Below are 19,676 nucleotides of genomic sequence, written 5' to 3'. Positions count from 1 at the left end.
TGGTTAAAAAAATGAGCCAAAATTTTTCTTTTTAAATTCTATTCGAAATTGAATTAAATAAATTTGAATTAAATCAAACTGAGTCTAATTGATTTAATTTAAATCCAACCTGTCGTAAAGAAATAGTGGTTTAAATCGTAAAACCATATTAGATAGTTCAAAAAATTATGGTTTGATTTAGTTTATAAAATAATTTGATTTAAATTAATAAATTTTGAGAAAAATGTTTACAATTTGGACAATTTTCAAACCAAATCGTAAGTTTGTATAGAGAGAGAGAGAGAAGGGTGTAGACGTGTCACCGTGAGGCTGGGATCATTGTCATTTCCAAAACTAAAAGAGGGTTGATCATTTGTAAAACCTGAGGGTGGCTTTAAACATTTAAATAAAAAAAACCCGCCTTTAAAAGCCCTAGCCTAGCCTCGCTCCTTCTCTCAGGAAGCACTCACAAGTGTTGACGATCTCTGTTAGCTTCCCCTAGAAACCACCATTATTAGCTGAAGCACTTGCTTCGTTTCAGGTCTGTTTCTTATTTAATTGCTATGTATATTTATTTTTATTTTTTGTAAGCCCCTTTTCTTATTTCGTTTGTTTGAGTGATTTTGTTATGGCTATATTTTGTTAATATAAAATGTTTCTTTGTTTAATTTATTAGCAGAGGATTTCAAACTCTACTGCTAAGTCTCAAAGAATTAGTCCCTATGCTAAATTGTAACATTTTTGAACTTGGTTCTAGGGTTTGTGTTTGTGGGAAACTGAGAAGAGGAGGAATGGGAAAAGACGAGGAAGAAATGAGAGGAGAGATAGAAGAAAGGCTGATAAATGAAGAATACAAAATCTGGAAGAAAAACACTCCATTTTTGTATGATCTGGTCATCACCCACGCTCTCGAATGGCCTTCTCTCACTGTTGAGTGGCTTCCTGACAGAGAGGAGCCGCCTGGCAAAGACTATTCTGTTCAAAAGATGATTCTCGGAACCCACACTTCTGAGAATGAGCCTAATTATCTTATGCTTGCCCAGGTCCAGCTTCCTCTTGATGATTCTGAAAATGATGCTCGCCACTATGATGATGAACGCTCTGATTATGGTGGTTTTGGATGTGCTAATGGCAAGGTTCAAATTATTCAGCAAATCAACCATGATGGAGAGGTTAATCGGGCTCGTTATATGCCTCAGAACCCTTTTATCATTGCAACTAAGACTGTTAGTGCCGAGGTCTATGTCTTTGATTATAGCAAACATCCATCTAAGCCTCCTCTCGATGGTGCATGTAGTCCTGATTTAAGGCTCCGGGGCCACACCACTGAAGGTTATGGTTTATCTTGGAGCAAGTTCAAGCAGGGCCATTTGCTCAGTGGTTCTGATGATGCCCAAATATGTTTATGGGATATTAATGCAACTCCTAAAAATAAAGCCCTTGAGGCTACACAGATTTTTAAGGTAATTTCTTTATCTATGGTGAATTTTTGATTTTTGTAATGCCACATGTAGTTGATTCGATTAGCAAAAAACTAGATATAAGAATGCGAAACCTCTATATTAGCATTTCATTGTCCAATTTTGCTCATGACACTCTGAAAACTAGTTAACTCGATATAATAAGTCTCTAATCAACTTTAGACACTTTAATAAATCTGTTTCTGCGAATATTGCTTTGTGTATTTGGATATTGACATTTTGCTGAAATAGGTTCATGAAGGTGTTGTCGAAGATGTAGCATGGCATCTGAGACATGAATACTTATTTGGTTCTGTTGGGGATGATCAATACCTGCTTATATGGGATCTACGGACACCATCAGTCAGCAAGCCTGTCCAATCTGTTGTTGCTCACCAAAGTGAGGTGGGTATCTGGATGCAAGTGCCACATTTCAACCTGAAGAGCACATACACATGTTCACTCATAACATAGACTTTAAAATTGTTTCCAGTTTGACCATAGGAATGAATTAGATACTATCTGCACAGCTATTTCTGTCTTAAAGCTGTTTCGCCTTCAATTTTACATCTTTTAAGATTTCAGCCCCACCTATGAGCAATTGCTGCAATTTTAAAGCTTGTAGTTGAGGTCTATTTTTTATAAGTTATATTATATAACTGATTAATGATTGAATGGTATGTACATACTTCCAGGATCTTTTAGGTTCCATGATACCTCATATTGTCACTTATTTAGCTTATCCTTCTAGAATGATCTACCCATAGCTTTTGACTCCTTGGAAAAGCTTTAACCAAGCTCTTTTGTAAGAATTGAAACTGTGACTTGGATTTATTGGCCAGATTTTACTGTGGGATCCATGAAATGATACATCTTATCATGATTCAAAAATCTTGAAAGTTTGAGATATACCATTTAATATGTATAAATGCTTTATTTCTTGTCAAAGAAGACAGAATAACTATTTTCTTGCAGCATGTATCACCCAATTATGTATTTAATGTTGTCTGCCTTTAGAGCCAAATCTTTGTTTCAACTACTGTCCTCACTTCTTTTATTTTGAAATAAGTTTTCATGTTCTTTATGCATATGACATGATTATGATCTTAAAAATATTTTGTAAGGTGAACTGCCTGGCATTCAATCCATTTAATGAGTGGATTTTAGCTACGGGGTCTACAGACAAGACAGTCAAGTTGTTTGACCTGCGCAAAATTAGTACAGCACTCCACACATTTGATAGTCACAAGTAAGAATTCTCCCTTGCATGATGCTTTGCTTCTTAGGATGTACCTAAAGTATTTCTTGGATCCTTCTTATTCTTGTTTCAAATGAAGATCTTATTTCATGTCGTAATGCATCTGCTTTTTCAACCAAAAGAAATACTAGGTCTGATATTTTAATCTTCTTTTTTGGCTGAAATGCAGGGAAGAGGTTTTTCAAGTTGGATGGAATCCAAAGAATGAGACTATCTTAGCTTCTTGTTGTCTTGGTAGAAGGCTTATGGTTTGGGACCTCAGCAGGTTTTACTTGAAATCTCAATGATTAAATGTGATTTCTGACTGGACTTATTTCATTCTTTTACAGTGAAGAAATTTCTGAAAAAAACCTAGTGTCATTGGTTCTAAGAGATTTAAATGATGGGAAATTGATTGTGTACTCTTGCCTGTTTTAATATTTTATCAAAATGAATTGGACTTCTACTGTGTTGAACATGAACTCCTATTTAGTGTGCTCTCCATCCTTATATGTTGAATGAGTGATACTGGCGGCTGCTTTTGGTGATTTGTAATTAGATTATTGGTCTTGTGTTGCTTTATGTTGATTGAATTGTTGATTCTTATACAGGATTGATGAGGAGCAGACACCAGAAGATGCAGAAGATGGTCCACCAGAGTTGCTCTTCATTCATGGTGGTCACACAAGTAAAATTTCAGATTTTTCATGGAACCCGTGTGAAGATTGGGTTATTGCCAGTGTAGCAGAGGACAACATACTACAAATTTGGCAGATGGCAGAGAACATTTACCATGATGAAGATGATTTACCCGGAGATGAACCCGCAAAGGACTCCTAATCTGGGAAATATGAGTTGTAAGAGATTATCATTTGTAGAGTAGATTTTCTTCTATATTCCTGTTTGGTTTAGATACCTTTTATGACCTATTAATAGTGTTTATTCACAATGATTCGACCACTTGTATTCAAGAGAATTGGCGTGACTGCAGAGATGATTGAGCATTTTATCATGGTTAATCTGGTAATGTTAACTTATGCTGATACAAATTCAGATGAGTCTACTTATCTCTAATCATGTCTAATTTCAATCTCTTGCTGATCTAGTTATTCCTTCAGACAATGCATGAACTGAAGAGGTAGAGATAGCTAAATGGATTAGAGTGTTTGATATAGATATTTTGTTTTTTGAAACTATAAGAAACATTTTAAAGATACAAACACATTTTCATTGCACTACCAATTCAAGGACAAAAGGGCTTTCAATAATACTGTTTAGGGTAAGGTTGGGTCTAAGCAAGGCCTAGCTCTAGATCAATCAATCACTTGTTTCAGGGTTACCCATTATGCAGTCGCTTTGAAAAACCGAAACAATGATTTTGTCTTTGGGTTTTGCCTCTCCGCAACTTGTTTCAGAATCTCTTCAAATTCCTTGTTAAATCTTTAATTAATTTAGGAAAAACACTAAAATAATTTTTTTCGATGGAAATCATCTCTAAAGACGTTTGATATTTCAAATTGGTAAATTCTTTAAAAAACAAAACAAGGAATAATCGGTGGCCAAAAGGGTAAAGTGAGTATATTTTTAATTAATTATTTAAACCTTCTTGATTCATAAAATAGATCATGATTATTGTTCACACTTACTATGTTAAAATGACAATCGTCATTGAAAAATAATAATTTTTCATATTCTGACAAATTTTTAACTATAATTACAAGATAGTATTTAGGTAATTTTATATAATTTTAAATATTAACTATAAATTTAAAAAGAAAATAAAACCTTTTTTATTCTTCCCCACTATTTGTGATGTCTTCAACTATTCCTTTTAAACACTCCCTAATACCTTCATCTTACAACTCTTCCTTCTGAATATTCATCTCATCACACCTCTTTAACACCCCAACCCTTTATTCTTCTTTGTCTGAAAGCTTCAATATTAAATTTGATGATTTAACCTTTACTTTTTAACGTCTTTTCATGTGGGATCGCATCATTTTGGTACACATCTAATCATAATTACACCATAGTGGTGTTATTAGCATTGAATCATACAATCTTGGTGACATTCTTGTCAATTTCGGTCATTGTTATAGAGTGTTCTGATGTCTTGGTTGAATGTTCCACAATTGTAGGTGATTGGGAATAATTTGTATGCTCCAAGAAGTAGTGAAATTATGGCTACTAATGGATTTGTTATATTAGTGTTCACCATGGGTTTAGTGTTACTATTGGTAATGTGGGCACTTGTGTTGTTGATTCCTTGTCTATATTGTGTTTTGCAGGTGCATTATCCAATGTCTCAGACAATTTTTTTGGTTGTGCAAGTGATTTTGAAAATTTTGGAAGAGTCGAAGATATGAGAGAGGAGAAATGCTTGTGGGTTGATGATAGAAATTCATCAAATTGTAAAACACACAAGATTGATGAATGAGTTGTTGAATTCACTTTAGTATTCGATGGTTGAAGAGGATGGCAAGGTGAGACAAGCGAAGGAGTTGTTAGTTGTTTACGTTTTTGTCTTTTCTATTTATTTTTAATTTTTAGGCCAAAAGACTTATTTCCACTTAAAATTTAGTTTATTTCTAAATACACACTCATAAGATTTAAAAAATATAAACGCTCACTTATAAGTTGTTAAACCTAACCACAATCGTTAATTATAAGAGGTAAAATTGTAATTATATCACTAAACCTTAAAAACATATATAATTTTCCTCCGTTAGTTTGGAAAACTAACATTTTTCCCTAATAATTAAGTTTTGAAAAATTCAGTTTTCTTCCTAGGGTTTTTTCTTCTTTCTTTGACAATTGAAATTTGTTCCCATCGTTGGTCAACATTCCCGCAATCTTCTTCTCTCATCATCGGTATTCCCATTGTAGTAGTTTTGTCAGACAAAGATGACAAAATTGCGATGGTGGGAACATCGACAATAAGAGGAGAAGATGGTGGGAACACCGACAATAAGAGGAGAAGATGGTGGGAAGGTCGATCGATGACTATGATGGATTCCGATCATTGGAAAAAGAAGAAAAAACCCTAAAAAAAAAAAAAATTTCAAAACTTAATTCAGTGAGAAAATATTAGTTTTTCAAACTAAATAAGAAAAATGATACAAATTTTTAGAGTTTAGTAGTAAAATGATAATTTTTCTCTTATAACTGTTTTGATTAGGTTTGATAGTCTATCAGTGAGTATTTGAATTTTTAAAATTTTATAAGTTTTTATTTAACAATGGCCTTAAATCTTGGGTGGGAAGAACTCTTTTGGCCTTATTTTATCATACAAGGAATGAATTTGCCATTTTTCACTTTAAAGAAGACAATTTGTTGTTTTACCGTAATTCGGATTAGAAATAGTAGTTGGCTTTATAAAATCATATGATTTTTGTATTTTTGAGCGCTCGGGCACATGGAGGAATTTGGCCCAACATCCAAACACCTCGTCTCGAAAAAATTGAAATTTGGCGCCCTCTAAAATCCCTCCCTCGCTCCCTCACTCTCAGACCAGTAACAGAGAAGGTAACCACGAACGCCGCAAGGAAGCAATTAGGGCGGAGAAAATGGTGTTACTACGGCAGCAAAAGTCGTCACTCAAAAGAGAAAGAGACTCGTCTCCCTCTTTCAGAAGTCAATTTCCTTCTTCCAAAGTTCCTAAATCCCTAGATTCAAAAACTGAAAAGATGATTTCTATTCTGGCGGATGCTGGTTGTACCTTAATCAACCGCTCCGCTCCTCCTTCTCTTCCTTCTGATCCCAACCATCTCCAACGCCACCTCACCAATCTCTTCTCTCGTGACCCTTCTCTTTCTTCTCATTTCCTTGCTGGTTTCTCTACTTACATTGACTCTCCCAATAATTTAACCAGGTCAGCTCAATGGATTCTTTTTCCAATTTCACATTCTTGTCAATATAATTTCTACCCTAATAATAATATTTGATAATTCGGCTTTGTGTTTCAGAGTTATGAGCTCTTTAAATCCTGGCAGAAACAACAGCTTAGTTCGACATCTCTTGTTGGTCCCCTCTATTCAATTAGAACTTATGAACATGCTTCTCGAGAAACTTCCAGAATTCTTTGACATAAATCCGGAGACATCGTTGTCTCTTCAAGATGATGTTGGTAGGCTCATTATTAATCAATTTCGGTGGCTTGATTTTCTTGTGGACCCTCAAGCCTTTACTGATAAGTTGATGCAACTACTTTGTATTTGTCCTTTACATTTAAAAAAAGAAATCATTGGATCATTGCCTGAGATTATTGGTGATCAGTCAGATAATAAGACTGTGGTAGACTCCCTCCACCAGATGCTCAGAGAAGATTCAGCTATCATTGTGCCTGTGCTTGACTGTTTTTCCAACCTTAATTTGGATGATCAGTTGCAAGAACAAGTCATCACCATAGCATTATCATGCATTAGAACCATTGATGCACAACACATGCCATATCTACTTAGATTTTTACTCCTTTCTGCAAAACAAGCAAATGTTCGAATGATTATATCTCACATCCGACAGCATTTGAAGTTCGTTGGGGTGTCAAATTCTCGTGCAACGCAGCAATATAAACTAAAAGGAAAGTCTTTAGTAGATCATTCAGAGGCATCTATTCTTGATGCCTTGAGGTCAAGTCTTCGATTTAAGAATGTAAATTTGTTATTTTTGGGTTTTTAAATGTTTTTTTTTTTTTTTAATTTCTAGTTTTACTTTTTGATGAATGTGTAGTTCATTCAATACAGCTTTTGTGATTTCACTCCCTCTCTCTTAAGATGCTTTGTCAGGAGATTTTGAAAGAATTGAATGGCCTCCAGAAGCCACACGATCACAAAGTCATAGACGTATGGCTTCTTGTGCTTATGTATACAAATGCCGACATAGCCCTACAAAGGAGCATTTTAAAGCTTCTCAGGAAGAAAATTGTTCAAGATTGCATTCAGGAAGTTATGCTTGATCAGTGTATTCGTGGGAATAAAGAATTGGTCCAGGTACCTAAGGAACGGATAGTTTAATTAAACCTGTGTTCTTTCCTCAACTGTAATTAAGTTATATTCTCTGAAACTCTAAAGGGTTTTCGATTATACTTATCAGGATTTTTTTCCGTCCTTCCTATCATTCTCCGAGTACTTATTAACATGCAAAGAACAAAAGGCTATGGAGCTTGGGATTCACTTGTATACCATCCTATTTGAAGAGTTTAATAATACTAATGCAAGACAGGAAGTAAGCAACTGGAATAATTATTTCTGATCTCTGATGATTAAGATACAGGCTCATATCTGTGATTTGTGTCTTATGCAGGTTCTTGGTGCACTAATTACGCATGTGGGATCAGGTGTTAACTTTGAAGTGAGTTCTGCTTTGGAGACCTTGTCTCTGCTGGCCTCAAAATATGCACCGGAACTGATTCCATTATCTTCTCATATAAATGGTATCTCATCCACTTGCTTCATAAATATTTGTTTTCTAAGTGTACTTGACATGTATGTTCTACCATTCAGGGATTTTGGATTACTTGGAGGTTTTTAGTATTGCAAATCTGCAGAAGGTGTGGTAATGTTCTTAAGACTTTTATTATCTTTGGGCATATAAGTTTTTTATTGTTTGTTTTATTCACTGGTGTTTGCCATATTATAGGTCTACGAGGTTTTCAGTCATCTAGCACTGTCTGGTAAATCTAGTGCTGGTTGTTTTGGATCTTCTATTGCAAATGAACTTCTCATGATAGTGCGGAAGCAGGTATCATAAGAATCTTCAGTTTCTTCCTGATGCATGGTGTTTGAAAAGTGACTTTATGCAACTTGGCTATGCATTGAACTTATAAATGTTTTGTTTATCTTACAAAGAGGTTTTGGTGAGGAAAAGTTTATTTAATTTGTTGCAACCCTTCCTATCTGGCAGGTCAGCCATAAAGAACTGAAGTACAAAAAGATAGGCCTGATAGGAACTCTGAAGATAGTTTCTTGTCTTGGTGATGCTAGTAATGTTACTAGAACATCTCAATTTGGGGTACGATCCAATATTATTGCAATTTCAAATTTTACCACCTACTTGGCAGTGAAACCATTACTGTGATTATGATCTTATTTAAACTTTAGTTTTGAAGGCAGTTTGAGTGACTTATCCATATTAGCTGAAATAGAAAGTAGAGCCACCCCATACACATACACACACACAAGTGCAATGATGATTACATTCAACTTTAAAAGCTTAAGAGAAGTGAAAGGAACAAGGATAATGTTGGAACATCCAAATGAGCCCACACAAGTGACTGATGATGATGATGATGATCTTGAACTTTAAAGACTTAAGGAAAGCAAAAGAAAGAGAATAATGCAGTCGGAATATTCACTAATTTTTTATGTTTCTTATGGTCTAATATATCAAGATATGATGGACACAACATTCAAGACTGGATGAGTGAGAAATAAGGCACTTTAGTTCTTACTGGAGCTACACATGGTCATAATCTGAGCTTACCGTTTGGAAGCCTTGAGAGATAAGATGACAAAGAATCACAGTATAGAATTTCATGAAGCATAACATATGTGTTTCCAATCCAACTATCAGGTAGCCATTTCTTTAAAGTTCTTGACTATTGGATGTAAAATTATAAATTCAGTAAGGAAAAAACATGATTTGTTGCTAAATTTATTGAGCCTAATTACACTTAGCAGCAAAATATTTATTTGTGGCTAATGATAAATATGATGAAAAAAATTATATTTCACCTTGCCTCGTTCAACATTGAAGGAAGTTTAGATTGTTATCTTGCTGAGTCCGTCAAATACTGGATTTGAGCCGCTCTAATCATTCTCATGTTCCTTGCAACTAACAAAAATGAAGTTGGTAACAATGAATTCTTGAACTTCAGAATCTTACTAACTCAATGCTCTAATTTTAAAGGTATTTGGAAAGGAATTGAGGTACTGATGTGCTTTTCTTGTGTGCTATATCTGAGGTGTTCTAGTTCATATCTTCTAACCTATTGCTCAATTAATCTCTTTCCCCTGGTTCTGGTACCTCTTTTGTAAAAATGCATGAAAGATCACAAAAGGGAATTCTTCACTGTTGCCTTTAGAAATTCTAGATTTGAATTGTAATACAAACTATATTCCATCACTGTCAATGTTGTATTCAGATGTGCTTATGCTGAGTTATATTTCTCATATGCTGTTACCTTTTGTTAGAGCCAAGGATTTAGTTGATCCGCGGGAGAAGGGAATAGGAAGCACAGGTGGCACACAAGGGCAGTTATGAAAATATGAAAACATGAGTAGTTAAGAAAACATGGAAACATGGAAAGAATAAGAGTGGGATTGAGGAAAGAGAGAAGTGAAGAAACATGGAACTTGGCAAAAACAGGCATGAGCAGTTAGAAAGCATAAAAGAGAGATTGGGGAACGAGAGAAGAGAGAAGAAATTGAGTTTGTTTGGGCAGCCTTTGGCTAATTGAGGGAGAGAGTTGGCCTCTCGAAAGCTCACGGAAGTTGAGAGAGACTAGCCTTTGGAATGCTAGACAAGAGCAAGATCCTTTGCAAGGGTGCTATTTTATTTGGACAGAGAATATTTTGTGATTGTCAAATACGGTTTATTATATCCTTGTTGACTCTTACATTGGTTGATTGTTCCAGTTAGTTGTTAGTAGAGTGTGCTAGTTCCTAGCACCTTTTTTTGGAATGTCAATTAAAATTAAATTTGCTCCTTGCTTTTAGGAAGAATTTTTATCTTACAAATGATTTTCCTACGGTTCAAGAACTGAGTCATTGTGATTTTTCCTTTTTGAGTTTTTATGATATTTTAGTCAATGGTTTAGGGGTTCTAAGATGTGCATTCAACATTGCTGAGCTGAGTGTCTTTTTTTGCAGAAATCAAACGCTGAAGAGGCTTTGGAAATCTTAAAAACATCTCTGAATTCTTGCAAACAGTTGTACTTGCCTTTGATTCTCTTTTATGACGAACTGACTACAGTGTTGAACTGCAGAACACTTCACCGAGATATCATAGAATGGTGAGTAATTTCAATTAATTGTCACCAAGAGTTGATTATTGTTTTAAGCAACAAACTTGCCCGGTTTTTGCAGGATTTCAAAACATGTTGGAGAATTTGAATCTATATTTCTGTCTGATCTTGAAGGTGGACAACTACTTATTAAGGAATCTTACTGCGGTCTAGAAGGTGTGGGTAGTTGTGGAGTCCACGATTTTGCATTTTGAGAACATCTGGCCTCAAATTTGTGAAAAATCTTCTTCTTCCTCTTTTTTTTTAAATGAAAAGTTATGAGAAATCAATTTGAGATATATCATATAGTTTTCAACCTACTTCATTCTTTTTAGGGGAGCTATGGATGAACTTGGATGGAGATATATCTCCTATTTGTTTGAATATTTTGCCATTGGTTTCCTCTTCTTCTCAGTAAGTTTTGCTGGGCTGTCCTTATATCACATTGTCTGTTTAATACTTGTCTCAATGTTTCTGAATGCTGAAGTTAAAACCTTGTCATCTACAGGTCAGATTCTTTACAAATTCTTCCTGCAAAGTTCCTTTTACTTTCTGCTGTAAGTGCATTATCCTCTAGGCACTGAGATGGTTTAAAAGTTATGGGTAAAAAGTCAGAGTTTACTTTCCGTGTCAGGTTGAGAGGTTAACAAATCAAGGATCTCTTGGAGGAATTGATGCATTACTTGGTTGCCCTTTACACATCCCTTCCTCAAAGGTAGGGCCAAGTAAAACACCAGCACTAACATCTCAAATCTTTATCAGTTAGTTTCATGTGTCAAAGCATTTTGGATGTTTTCTCTCAAGAAATGCCCCAGCTATTATTTCTACTTCTTACAAATAATAAGCTGTAAATGATTTACGATACTGTGTTTTTTGTACTTGGTTTGACCTTAATATTTATGTAGCCTGTCAATACTGTGCTTGATCACTTTTTTAACATTTTTTTGGTTTGCCTATGTCAGTATTTCTCTGAAGCTGGTTTGCAGTCTCTCACAGAGAAGCAGAAACAGATGGTGATCCTCTCGCTTTATTATGCAGCAAACTGGATACGAGAACTGGTAAGTGAAGTATTTGACATTATATCTTTATGGTTGGCAGTCATGTATAATTTGGTCTGTATCCTTTATCTGCTGCATGTAGCTTAATGCCTTCTGCACACAAGTTGCTGGAAGACTGGAATTAATGAGTCAGACTACAAAGGAGGATATAATTGTGAAGCTGTTGAAGCGACTACGGAATCTAGTGTATGTTTGCACTTTCACCTCCTCTTTTGAACACCTTTAAGTCACATTTGCTTGGTATATAACATGTTCCCTTTCACATATATTTTTTATAGAGCTTCTGCCTAATCCTCAAAATTGGAGGGTTGAGGATTGCTTAGTTGAAGACTATTAGATTCTGATTACCATACAACACAATAATGAAGTTCAAATTTAACTGACCAACAGCATTTATGCTAGTTATAACTTTCACCTCTGTTAGAGACCATTTAAAAATTTTTTATTTCATGATGGGAAGAATTTGATCATGCAGATTTCTGGAAAGCTTGTTAAACTATTCCGTCAAATGCTTCCCTCAATCTCTACCTGAGCTCCATCTTCTTGTGGAGCAATGTGGATCCTTACTGCATCAACCTAGTAAAATGGATCAACTGGCCAGAAAGAATGAAAACAAGAAAATACATGACAGTGTCCCTTCAGACAAGAAAAGGAAGCATAAAAAGATCTCAAAGGCATCAACAAGTTCAGATGTAAACGAAAGATTGCAGCAGCCAACGATATTGGATGTGTTGAGAAAAGCAGGAAGTCTTACAAGTCAAGAGGTGACAAATGAGGATTCTTCTAGTACATTTTCAAAGAGCGGGAAAGCTGAGGCACCTGACCAAACTTCCTCTGATTGTAATGAGCCAGTAATTATAGAAGTTTCTAAAGTTGCCAAGGCTTTGGAAATACAAAGATTTAAGTTCAGGCCTCTTCAGTTACAATGCCTTGCCATTCTGACATTTTCAAAGGTTTGAATGCTTGCAGTGCAATTACTTTGTGCTTTGTAAATTGTGGATCACCAGCAATTTAATTTTTGAGCTTGCTACAGTTCACTGCATAAAACTTCTAGGAATTGTCCTTTCCTTTTAATCTCCGGATTGAAAAATTATGGGGATTTCTTTATTTTTTCCCTTTTTATGCAGAATCAAGACTCATGTTGCTCTGACCCTGCTGCTGAGGTACAATGTTAATTGCACTGATAATTGTTGATGGGAATTTTAATAAATAAATGAAGTTATAAATTAAAATTACAAAAAGTCCTTATTTTCCATGGTAGTTACCCCTGTATCTGTACCTTTTGCGTGATCTCCACTACAAGCTGGATTGTTTTACTCCTTCAAGCAAACAATTGTTGCCCAGATGCTGGAGTGCTTCTGATGGTTTTAACAAGATTACAGCTGAAGAACTCTTGAATAAAGTCAAACCAGTTTTTCCAAGTCTTAAGAGGCAATTTGAGTGTGCAGTTTGCATTCTTAAAGGAGGTATGACTGCTATATAGTTTCATTGGATAAACACTTAAGAACAGTGCATTTATAGTCTTGTAGTAATAAACAAATATGTTGTAGGAGGTGAAATTTGTCAAGATCATTGGAAAGTGGAATCTGCTATTGCTGGAAATCCTGATATATGTAATGTTATGTTCTCAAATTCTTCCGTTTCCACATTGACCATTAAAGAAGTACTTACTTGCTTCAGTAAGGTGAACTTTTGCAGTTTCTTGTACTTTTGTGGCTCCCCACAACCAAACAAAGCCATTGATCTCTTTGTGTTACCAATCATGTGCATTCACATTTTATTGTTTCACCTTGACACTCACATACTATTTCCTGATCACTGGCTTTTAACCCTTTTTCTTCTTTGAATTTTTTGTTAAAATTCCTTTTATTATCTGAGTGCAGATGCTAAACCTTCCTGAAATGCAAATGAACAAACCGGTTCTCTCAGATCTTCTTCAATCATTCCAGCCAGTGAAAATACCAGATGCTATAATTTCAGGACTACAACCTGTCCCTCTCTCTGGGACAATAGAGTATTTATATCTTGGTGTCTTTTCATTTCTGGAAGATGTCCTGAATATTGGTATACTACTTTTCTTTATTTACTGATTTTTTTTTGCTCCCAAATTGTTCATTGTACTTCGGTTGTGATAACACCTGCTTCCTGCAGCATGTTCTTACTCCTTTATGGTGGCCTCAGAATCTCTTCTTACTTTAGAATCAGTTGTAATATCGCTTCAAGGGTTCCTTGATAAGTTGGGGGAAAATAATACAACCACACACTCGGGAGTTATCCAGAGTGTACTTAACAACTTGCGTTGTAGACTTGGAATTTCTGCTCAGAAGTTGTTAAAGCATAATTGGAGTGATGAAAGTCTTGAGAATGGTTGGAGGAACAAAGTAAGCCCATCTAACAAATGATATATTGCCTCTTAGTATTATGAATGTAATATTTGAAACTTAATTTCACTAAATTGTGTGCATGTTTAGTGATGATATAGCTAATGTTTGCAGGGAGAAATAGTGCAGAAGATTCTATGGATTTATTTGGAGCACAGCGAGTCCACTACCAGTTTGTTGGATGAGCTTGCATGCACCATCTTGCCTCAGGTGCATGGATTTGCTTAATTGTAAATTTGACATTGAAATAAATTCCAACTTTCTCGTTGATTTTTCTGCCTCATTAGACTGGGAAATTGGTCGTCTGAAATATGACTTCTTTCAACTTAAGATGGTGGCATTCTTTCCTGCAACTGACAATTATGGTTTCAAGTGATCAATTAAAACAATAATACTGACTTGTACCATGAACAGTGTGAGCAGAGACGTGTTTCTTGTTTTCCTATCTGGATCTAAATGGAGTCCCTTTCTGTTAGGTTACTTCCTGGAAAACAAACACAGAAGGTGATCATCATGGTTTCCCTGCTCTATGTCCTGCCACATTCGTTGCATGGTACCGGATACTTGTAAGTTGTCTTTGCTCTTGACCTTTTTAAACCACTTTTAATTTTTGAGTGGAAGTACTTATGGAGATCAGATATTTGCAGCATGAAGTGAACCTCTCTATTCTTAACAAATTGGTGAGCTCTAAATTTTATTTAATTTTCCAAAAATCATACTTAACTGTGAAATCCGTTTTTCACAGGATTATACTCTATATTTTTTTCTTCATTATGATTAGGTGAAGGAAGCTGCTCACTTGGAAAAGCTGAAAGCTGGTGTTCAACCAGAAGTTGTTCAAAGACATTTGACCAAAACACACAAGTGTGTGAATGTGGTGGTATCATTAGTTAACATATGTAGGATGCATGACAAGGTAACCAAATAGAAATGCCAGGGTCTCTTCATGATCATTTTTTTAATTTTTCTTTTCTTCTATTTTCATCTCAGCTCATTGGTTATACAAGGTAGAAGATTTTGATTCATTCAAACAATGTCACAGGTGACTGTGCATGCCATGGCTGTCAAGTATGGTGGGAATTTTGTTGATACCTTCCTGAAAGGTATATGCTTGATATTTTTAGTATATCATAAACTATGAGTTCTGATTTATAGGAATGCTGATATTATCATATTATGTAGCTTTTGACTTCTTACAGGTCCACTTTCAAACACATAATGAAATTATAATCCAATTGGTAAGATCCGCTCCAAATTCTTCCACTGTTTTTGGATGGAAGTAAACATACGGTTTGGAACTAAATTACAACCAATGCTTTTTGTGATATGTTAGGTGAAAGAGCTTCAAAAGGCCACAAGAACAATACAGATTCTATGCTCTGAAGCAAAGGTTCGATGTCGATATTTAAAGTCTATTCTTCCACAAATATGCGACTAAACTAAAATTGGGCTTTTAATTTAATTTGTTTTTCTCCATTGGCTTGAAGGGGTTGAAACAAACAGCCATAACTAGCAAAATTCCTTCTACAAAGAGGTCAATGGAACGTTTTCTGTTTCGTGTCAAGGCTCTTTTCCACACATCATCTAGTGGATGCACCTTTTGGATGGGTATGCTATTACTAATATTTTGGAGAGAGATTTTCCATTTCTTGACTCTTTTAGTATGTTCAAGACATTTTCTGGACTTCCTGGTGGCATAGGGTTTGTGATAGACTAGATTATTTATATACATACGTATATAAACTCATCCTTTCCAAATAAGAATCACATTTCTTCATGATGTAAACCTCATTACAAGTTGTAGTTAGGTAACTAGTCACATTCTCACCCAAAACAGTAAACAAACCAACAAATAAAGAAAACAAAAATCATTTTATTGATAAAAAGGTATTTATATAGATAAATCAGACAACTGGAGGTGCAGAAACCTCTCAATCAGCCCTAAGGCTGCCCACAACCTAAGGTTGCTCAAAATTCCCTTTTCTTCCTCCTTCCCCTTTGAAAATCCTGACTACTCATTTATATAATAAAATCTAACATCTGAAAATAGGACAAGTGTCCTGTTATCCTAGCATTATCCACCTCTTCAAAATTAAAAGTTAGACTAATATTTGAATAATGAAATTATGAAATTAGGATAATAATAGAAATAATGAAATCAGATAATATTAATGATTGAATTAATTATTGGCAATTAACGAATTTTAATAGAGTTTAATTTAGGATAGAATATTCTGATATGAGAAATAGAAGTTGCAGTAGCCATAAGGAAAAAGGGACGAAGAAAATTAGAATTTTTGGCAGCTTGCTGTGGGCAGCCTTAATGCTGATTAGGGAGGATCCCAATGCCTTGAATAGCTGAAATTGGGAGGTCCTAACTCCTCAAATTGTACTGTTGTAATCCTCTTTTATTAATAAAATCATCTTTATTTGTCTTTTTGTTGTGGTCTTCATTAAATTTTGGTTGAAATTGGTTGGGATTCCCATCAAACTATAATATTTTCTCTCTTTTCCGTTGTTTTTTTTTTTTTTAAATTTTTTATAACATTATTTAGAACAAGTTCCCCCTATCCTAACACAAGAATTTTTTGCTTTAAAAAGTGTAAAAATTTGATTTCTCTTATTCAGTCCAAAAATACATGGACTATTTGTGATTGGACCAAATGTAAGGATTGTACTCCTGTTTCTGGTAGAGAAAAACAGTTTAAGAATGGTTGGACATATCTTAGAGTAGACGAGTACTACCATCTTGAATTCTCCTTTAATTATAGTGAATTATCCATCTTTCTTTGGTTATATAGACCTGTGGCTACTAAACAATCTTTACAAACATATGAGTAGTTTGTCACAATAGCAACTTCATGTCAGTGCTCTATGGTTTTGTTCTATTCCATTAATGCCTTATCATCTGAAGTTTAGGATTGTTACCACATTCTAACAAATGTTTCCTAATTCAGCCACCTTCATGCATCATAAGAAGGCAAACCTATATTTCTGTCCAACTTCATAATTATTTGGCTCTGTTTTGACAGGCAATCTAAAACACAAGGATTTGATGGGTCAGGTTGTGAGCTCGCAGGCATATGTAGATGATCCAAGTACCAATTTTGATGAGGATAAAACAGAAGCTGTTGATGAGAATCAAGCTGTTAGTCCAGCAAGTGAGGACAGACAAACAGAATAAAGAGTTTCTGGTGCATAGAATTCTTCAGTTTTCTTTACTAATGCCTAAATGAAGTGAGTATTCTATAGCTGGTGCTTTTGGAGTAGTCCAACTCCTTCAAATCAAAGTAGTTTGATTTGGCTTTTATGATCACGATTGCTGTCCTAGTAACTTCATTTACTAGGACAGGTTGTTAGCTCGGCTTAGGTTGTACTCCAGCAGGTTGGGGGGCCATATTTAGTTTTGTTTTCGCTATCCTGTCCTTTTGACAGGATGAGCTTAGATTGTTTTCGAGTCTCTTTGTAGGCTTGTTGTTCTTTGTTAATATATTTTTTCACTTACCCAAAAAAAACTTCATTTACACTACATTACATAATATCCCAGGTTCTTGTGTGACTTTACTTATGTTTTTGCTCTTCAAGCAGGAAAGAAAGCTAAGTCACTTTGGAAATGTATAGTTTCAGTGCTTCTTTGGGTTCATGGAAAGAAAGAAAAAATCTTGGTTTGGGGGATAAATGTGATGATAACAGTGAGGTACAGTGGGATAAAATTAGATTGTTTGCTTCTGTTTGGGTTTATTTTTAAAAGAAGCCAAAGTTCTTTTTATTTTTTTCTTTATTAATTTTAATTGGGAGGGAATTTTGGGCTAACTTTGTATAGTTTGTTTTCTCATAGTGAAGGGAACATTAGTTATTGTCTTTGTATAGATTTGTCTCCCTCGTTGGATTCGTGACAATTTTGTGAATCTCTAGCCCATTGATGTTCCCACCTCATTCTCCTTTTAATTTATAGTTTTATTGTTTCCTACTAAAAAAACAAAATAATAATAAGATTATGTACAATACTTAAATAAATTGTTGACTGTATAATTTCAACTGTTTGATAATTTACAGGAGTATCTAGGAAAGAACATTCTCATGTTATGTTCGAATACGAAGGTATGTGGTTGTTACCTTAGTTAGCTTAACATACACAAATGTTTGTTAGCCTGTAAATATACATGTATTTTTTGATATAGATTATATGTGGGAGAGTTTCATTATGTATATTGACATGTTAGTATGGCAGGCTACATAAATTGGTGTGTCATAATAACAGTAGTACAGAATTGGCCTGCTCATTTTTGTTTTCTGGGGCTTGGTATGGGACTGCAGTAGTTGAACTTTTTGGACAATTGATGCTTCTATTACTGCTGACACTAACACAATTGATGCTACAAAATCTAAACTTTTCTTCATATTGAGGGTGTGTATAACTTGAACATGCAATGTAACTTAACATCTCACCAACATCTCTCTTTAACTTTTTGGATGAGGGGACATGGGGAGCAGTGGCCTACTCTGCCATTTTCCTTCACTCTCTCTAAGGCTTTGTTTCTCAATTTCTAGCCCTTATCTCTAGGCCCCATTAACTCTTTCACCATCTCTACCTCATCTCTCTTCACAAGTAATTTCCAAGCCAATGCCCCATTCATTACAAGTGTATCTACAATTTGTGGGTAATCTCCACCACAGACTCTCCGTTGTTGAATTCCATCCTCTTGATGGCACCGACTTCCAATGAAACCTTTTGTTTCAGCAATATTTTTCTCTCCCACAAACTCAGATTCAAAATCCCCAATCACCATATCAAAATGTTTGACCACTATTAGCTGGTCCCATTCCAACCTTAATAAGTTCGCTGCTAGGATTGGATTCAAATTTAATCAAACATAAATAGGATGAAGGTTGTTTTTGGCTCCCTTTTTGGGGGCTTAACTCAGCTTGCTTCATAGATCATAAATTCATGTAAACAAACCGAACTTGGCTTCAAGTCACTAAACTCATTAGCTCCAATTTAGTTCTCTTGTTATTTGTGGAACGTTATTTCAGAATTTTTTTTAATATATTTAAGCTGGGATCTGGTATGTCAAGTTTGGATATGGGCTCGTGATTGATTTTTAAAAATATTTTAGTTTGGATTTGGATTCGAATTTGCATGTCAAGTTTGGGTTTTGCTCAAACAAAACTTGTATTAAGTTCGAACAAATTTGTTTCAAATATAGTCTTAGCTACTGCTCTGTCATAACCAAAATCCACATATATCACTGCATTGGGTTCCTTAGACTCCAACTGATACAAACTCTCAGTTTCTTCTGTCCATTAGATTATATCCCATATGGTTTAATGCACACCACCATCATCTTAATCATGTATATGATCGAGAAGCAACTGGAGTGTGGACCAATGGCCAATAAATAGATGAAAGATTCAACATATATCCACAGTAACTTGTGAAACTTTGATTTAAATTACTTTAAAGTAAAAAAAAAACCCATAGATCCAGAATCATCTTCATCATTTTTGTTACTTCAACAAGATAATTTAGGAACCGCATTTTAATATGATAGAAGATAT

The 19,676-nt window shown here is 34.9% G+C and overlaps 2 protein-coding genes across 7 annotated transcripts; both read left to right on the top strand.

Moving 5' to 3' along the window:
• The first annotated feature begins 361 nt into the window (after positions 1-361).
• Positions 362-3,750, top strand: LOC123229583 (WD-40 repeat-containing protein MSI1). The gene is made up of 6 exons (XM_044655502.1): positions 362-520; positions 737-1,442; positions 1,692-1,844; positions 2,564-2,688; positions 2,867-2,962; positions 3,288-3,750. The coding sequence occupies exons 2-6, from the start codon at positions 771-773 to the stop codon at positions 3,514-3,516; spliced, it is 1,275 nt and encodes a 424-aa protein (XP_044511437.1). The 5' UTR covers positions 362-520; positions 737-770; the 3' UTR covers positions 3,517-3,750.
• A 2,318-nt stretch (positions 3,751-6,068) lies between these two features.
• On the top strand, positions 6,069-18,497 carry LOC123209268 (Fanconi anemia group D2 protein homolog). Of its 6 annotated transcripts, XR_006501060.1 has the most exons (32): positions 6,071-6,547; positions 6,642-7,326; positions 7,449-7,664; positions 7,768-7,899; positions 7,978-8,107; positions 8,178-8,224; positions 8,314-8,415; positions 8,578-8,685; positions 10,545-10,687; positions 10,761-10,855; positions 11,014-11,092; positions 11,187-11,235; positions 11,313-11,393; positions 11,641-11,736; positions 11,819-11,922; positions 12,212-12,689; positions 12,864-12,899; positions 12,998-13,202; positions 13,287-13,420; positions 13,620-13,800; positions 13,888-14,117; positions 14,232-14,327; positions 14,594-14,683; positions 14,765-14,797; positions 14,899-15,033; positions 15,160-15,220; positions 15,300-15,355; positions 15,451-15,507; positions 15,605-15,725; positions 17,150-17,354; positions 18,174-18,218; positions 18,349-18,497. XR_006501060.1 is itself a non-coding variant. In XM_044627223.1 (30 exons), exons 1-30 carry the CDS (start codon positions 6,243-6,245, stop codon positions 17,299-17,301), a joined length of 4,437 nt encoding a protein of 1,478 aa, XP_044483158.1. In that variant the 5' UTR covers positions 6,071-6,242; the 3' UTR covers positions 17,302-17,646. The 6 variants fall into 6 exon arrangements, 2 of the variants coding, with proteins under 2 accessions (XP_044483396.1, XP_044483158.1); XR_006501038.1 differs by having other exon boundaries at positions 18,174-18,497; XR_006501049.1 differs by lacking the exons at positions 18,174-18,218; positions 18,349-18,497 and adding an exon at positions 17,706-18,167.
• Positions 18,498-19,676: the final 1,179 nt, after the last annotated feature.

This window comes from Mangifera indica, chromosome 1, assembly GCF_011075055.1.
Source record: "Mangifera indica cultivar Alphonso chromosome 1, CATAS_Mindica_2.1, whole genome shotgun sequence".
Classification (NCBI taxonomy): domain Eukaryota; kingdom Viridiplantae; phylum Streptophyta; class Magnoliopsida; order Sapindales; family Anacardiaceae; genus Mangifera; species Mangifera indica.
Note: the sequence above shows the minus strand (reverse complement) of the source record. Positions and strands in the feature narration are given on the sequence as shown.

Coding starts and splice junctions, on each gene's coding strand:
- LOC123229583 (XM_044655502.1), top strand. CDS start 771: ATGGGAAAAGACGAGGAAGAAATGAGAGGAGAGATAGAAGAAAGGCTG. Junction 2,689..2,866: donor CACACATTTGATAGTCACAA/GTAAGAATTCTC, acceptor GCTGAAATGCAG/GGAAGAGGTTTTTCAAGTTG. Junction 2,963..3,287: donor ATGGTTTGGGACCTCAGCAG/GTTTTACTTGAA, acceptor ATTCTTATACAG/GATTGATGAGGAGCAGACAC.
- LOC123209268 (XM_044627223.1), top strand. CDS start 6,243: ATGGTGTTACTACGGCAGCAAAAGTCGTCACTCAAAAGAGAAAGAGAC. Junction 8,416..8,577: donor TCATGATAGTGCGGAAGCAG/GTATCATAAGAA, acceptor CCTATCTGGCAG/GTCAGCCATAAAGAACTGAA. Junction 10,856..11,013: donor ATCTTACTGCGGTCTAGAAG/GTGTGGGTAGTT, acceptor CATTCTTTTTAG/GGGAGCTATGGATGAACTTG.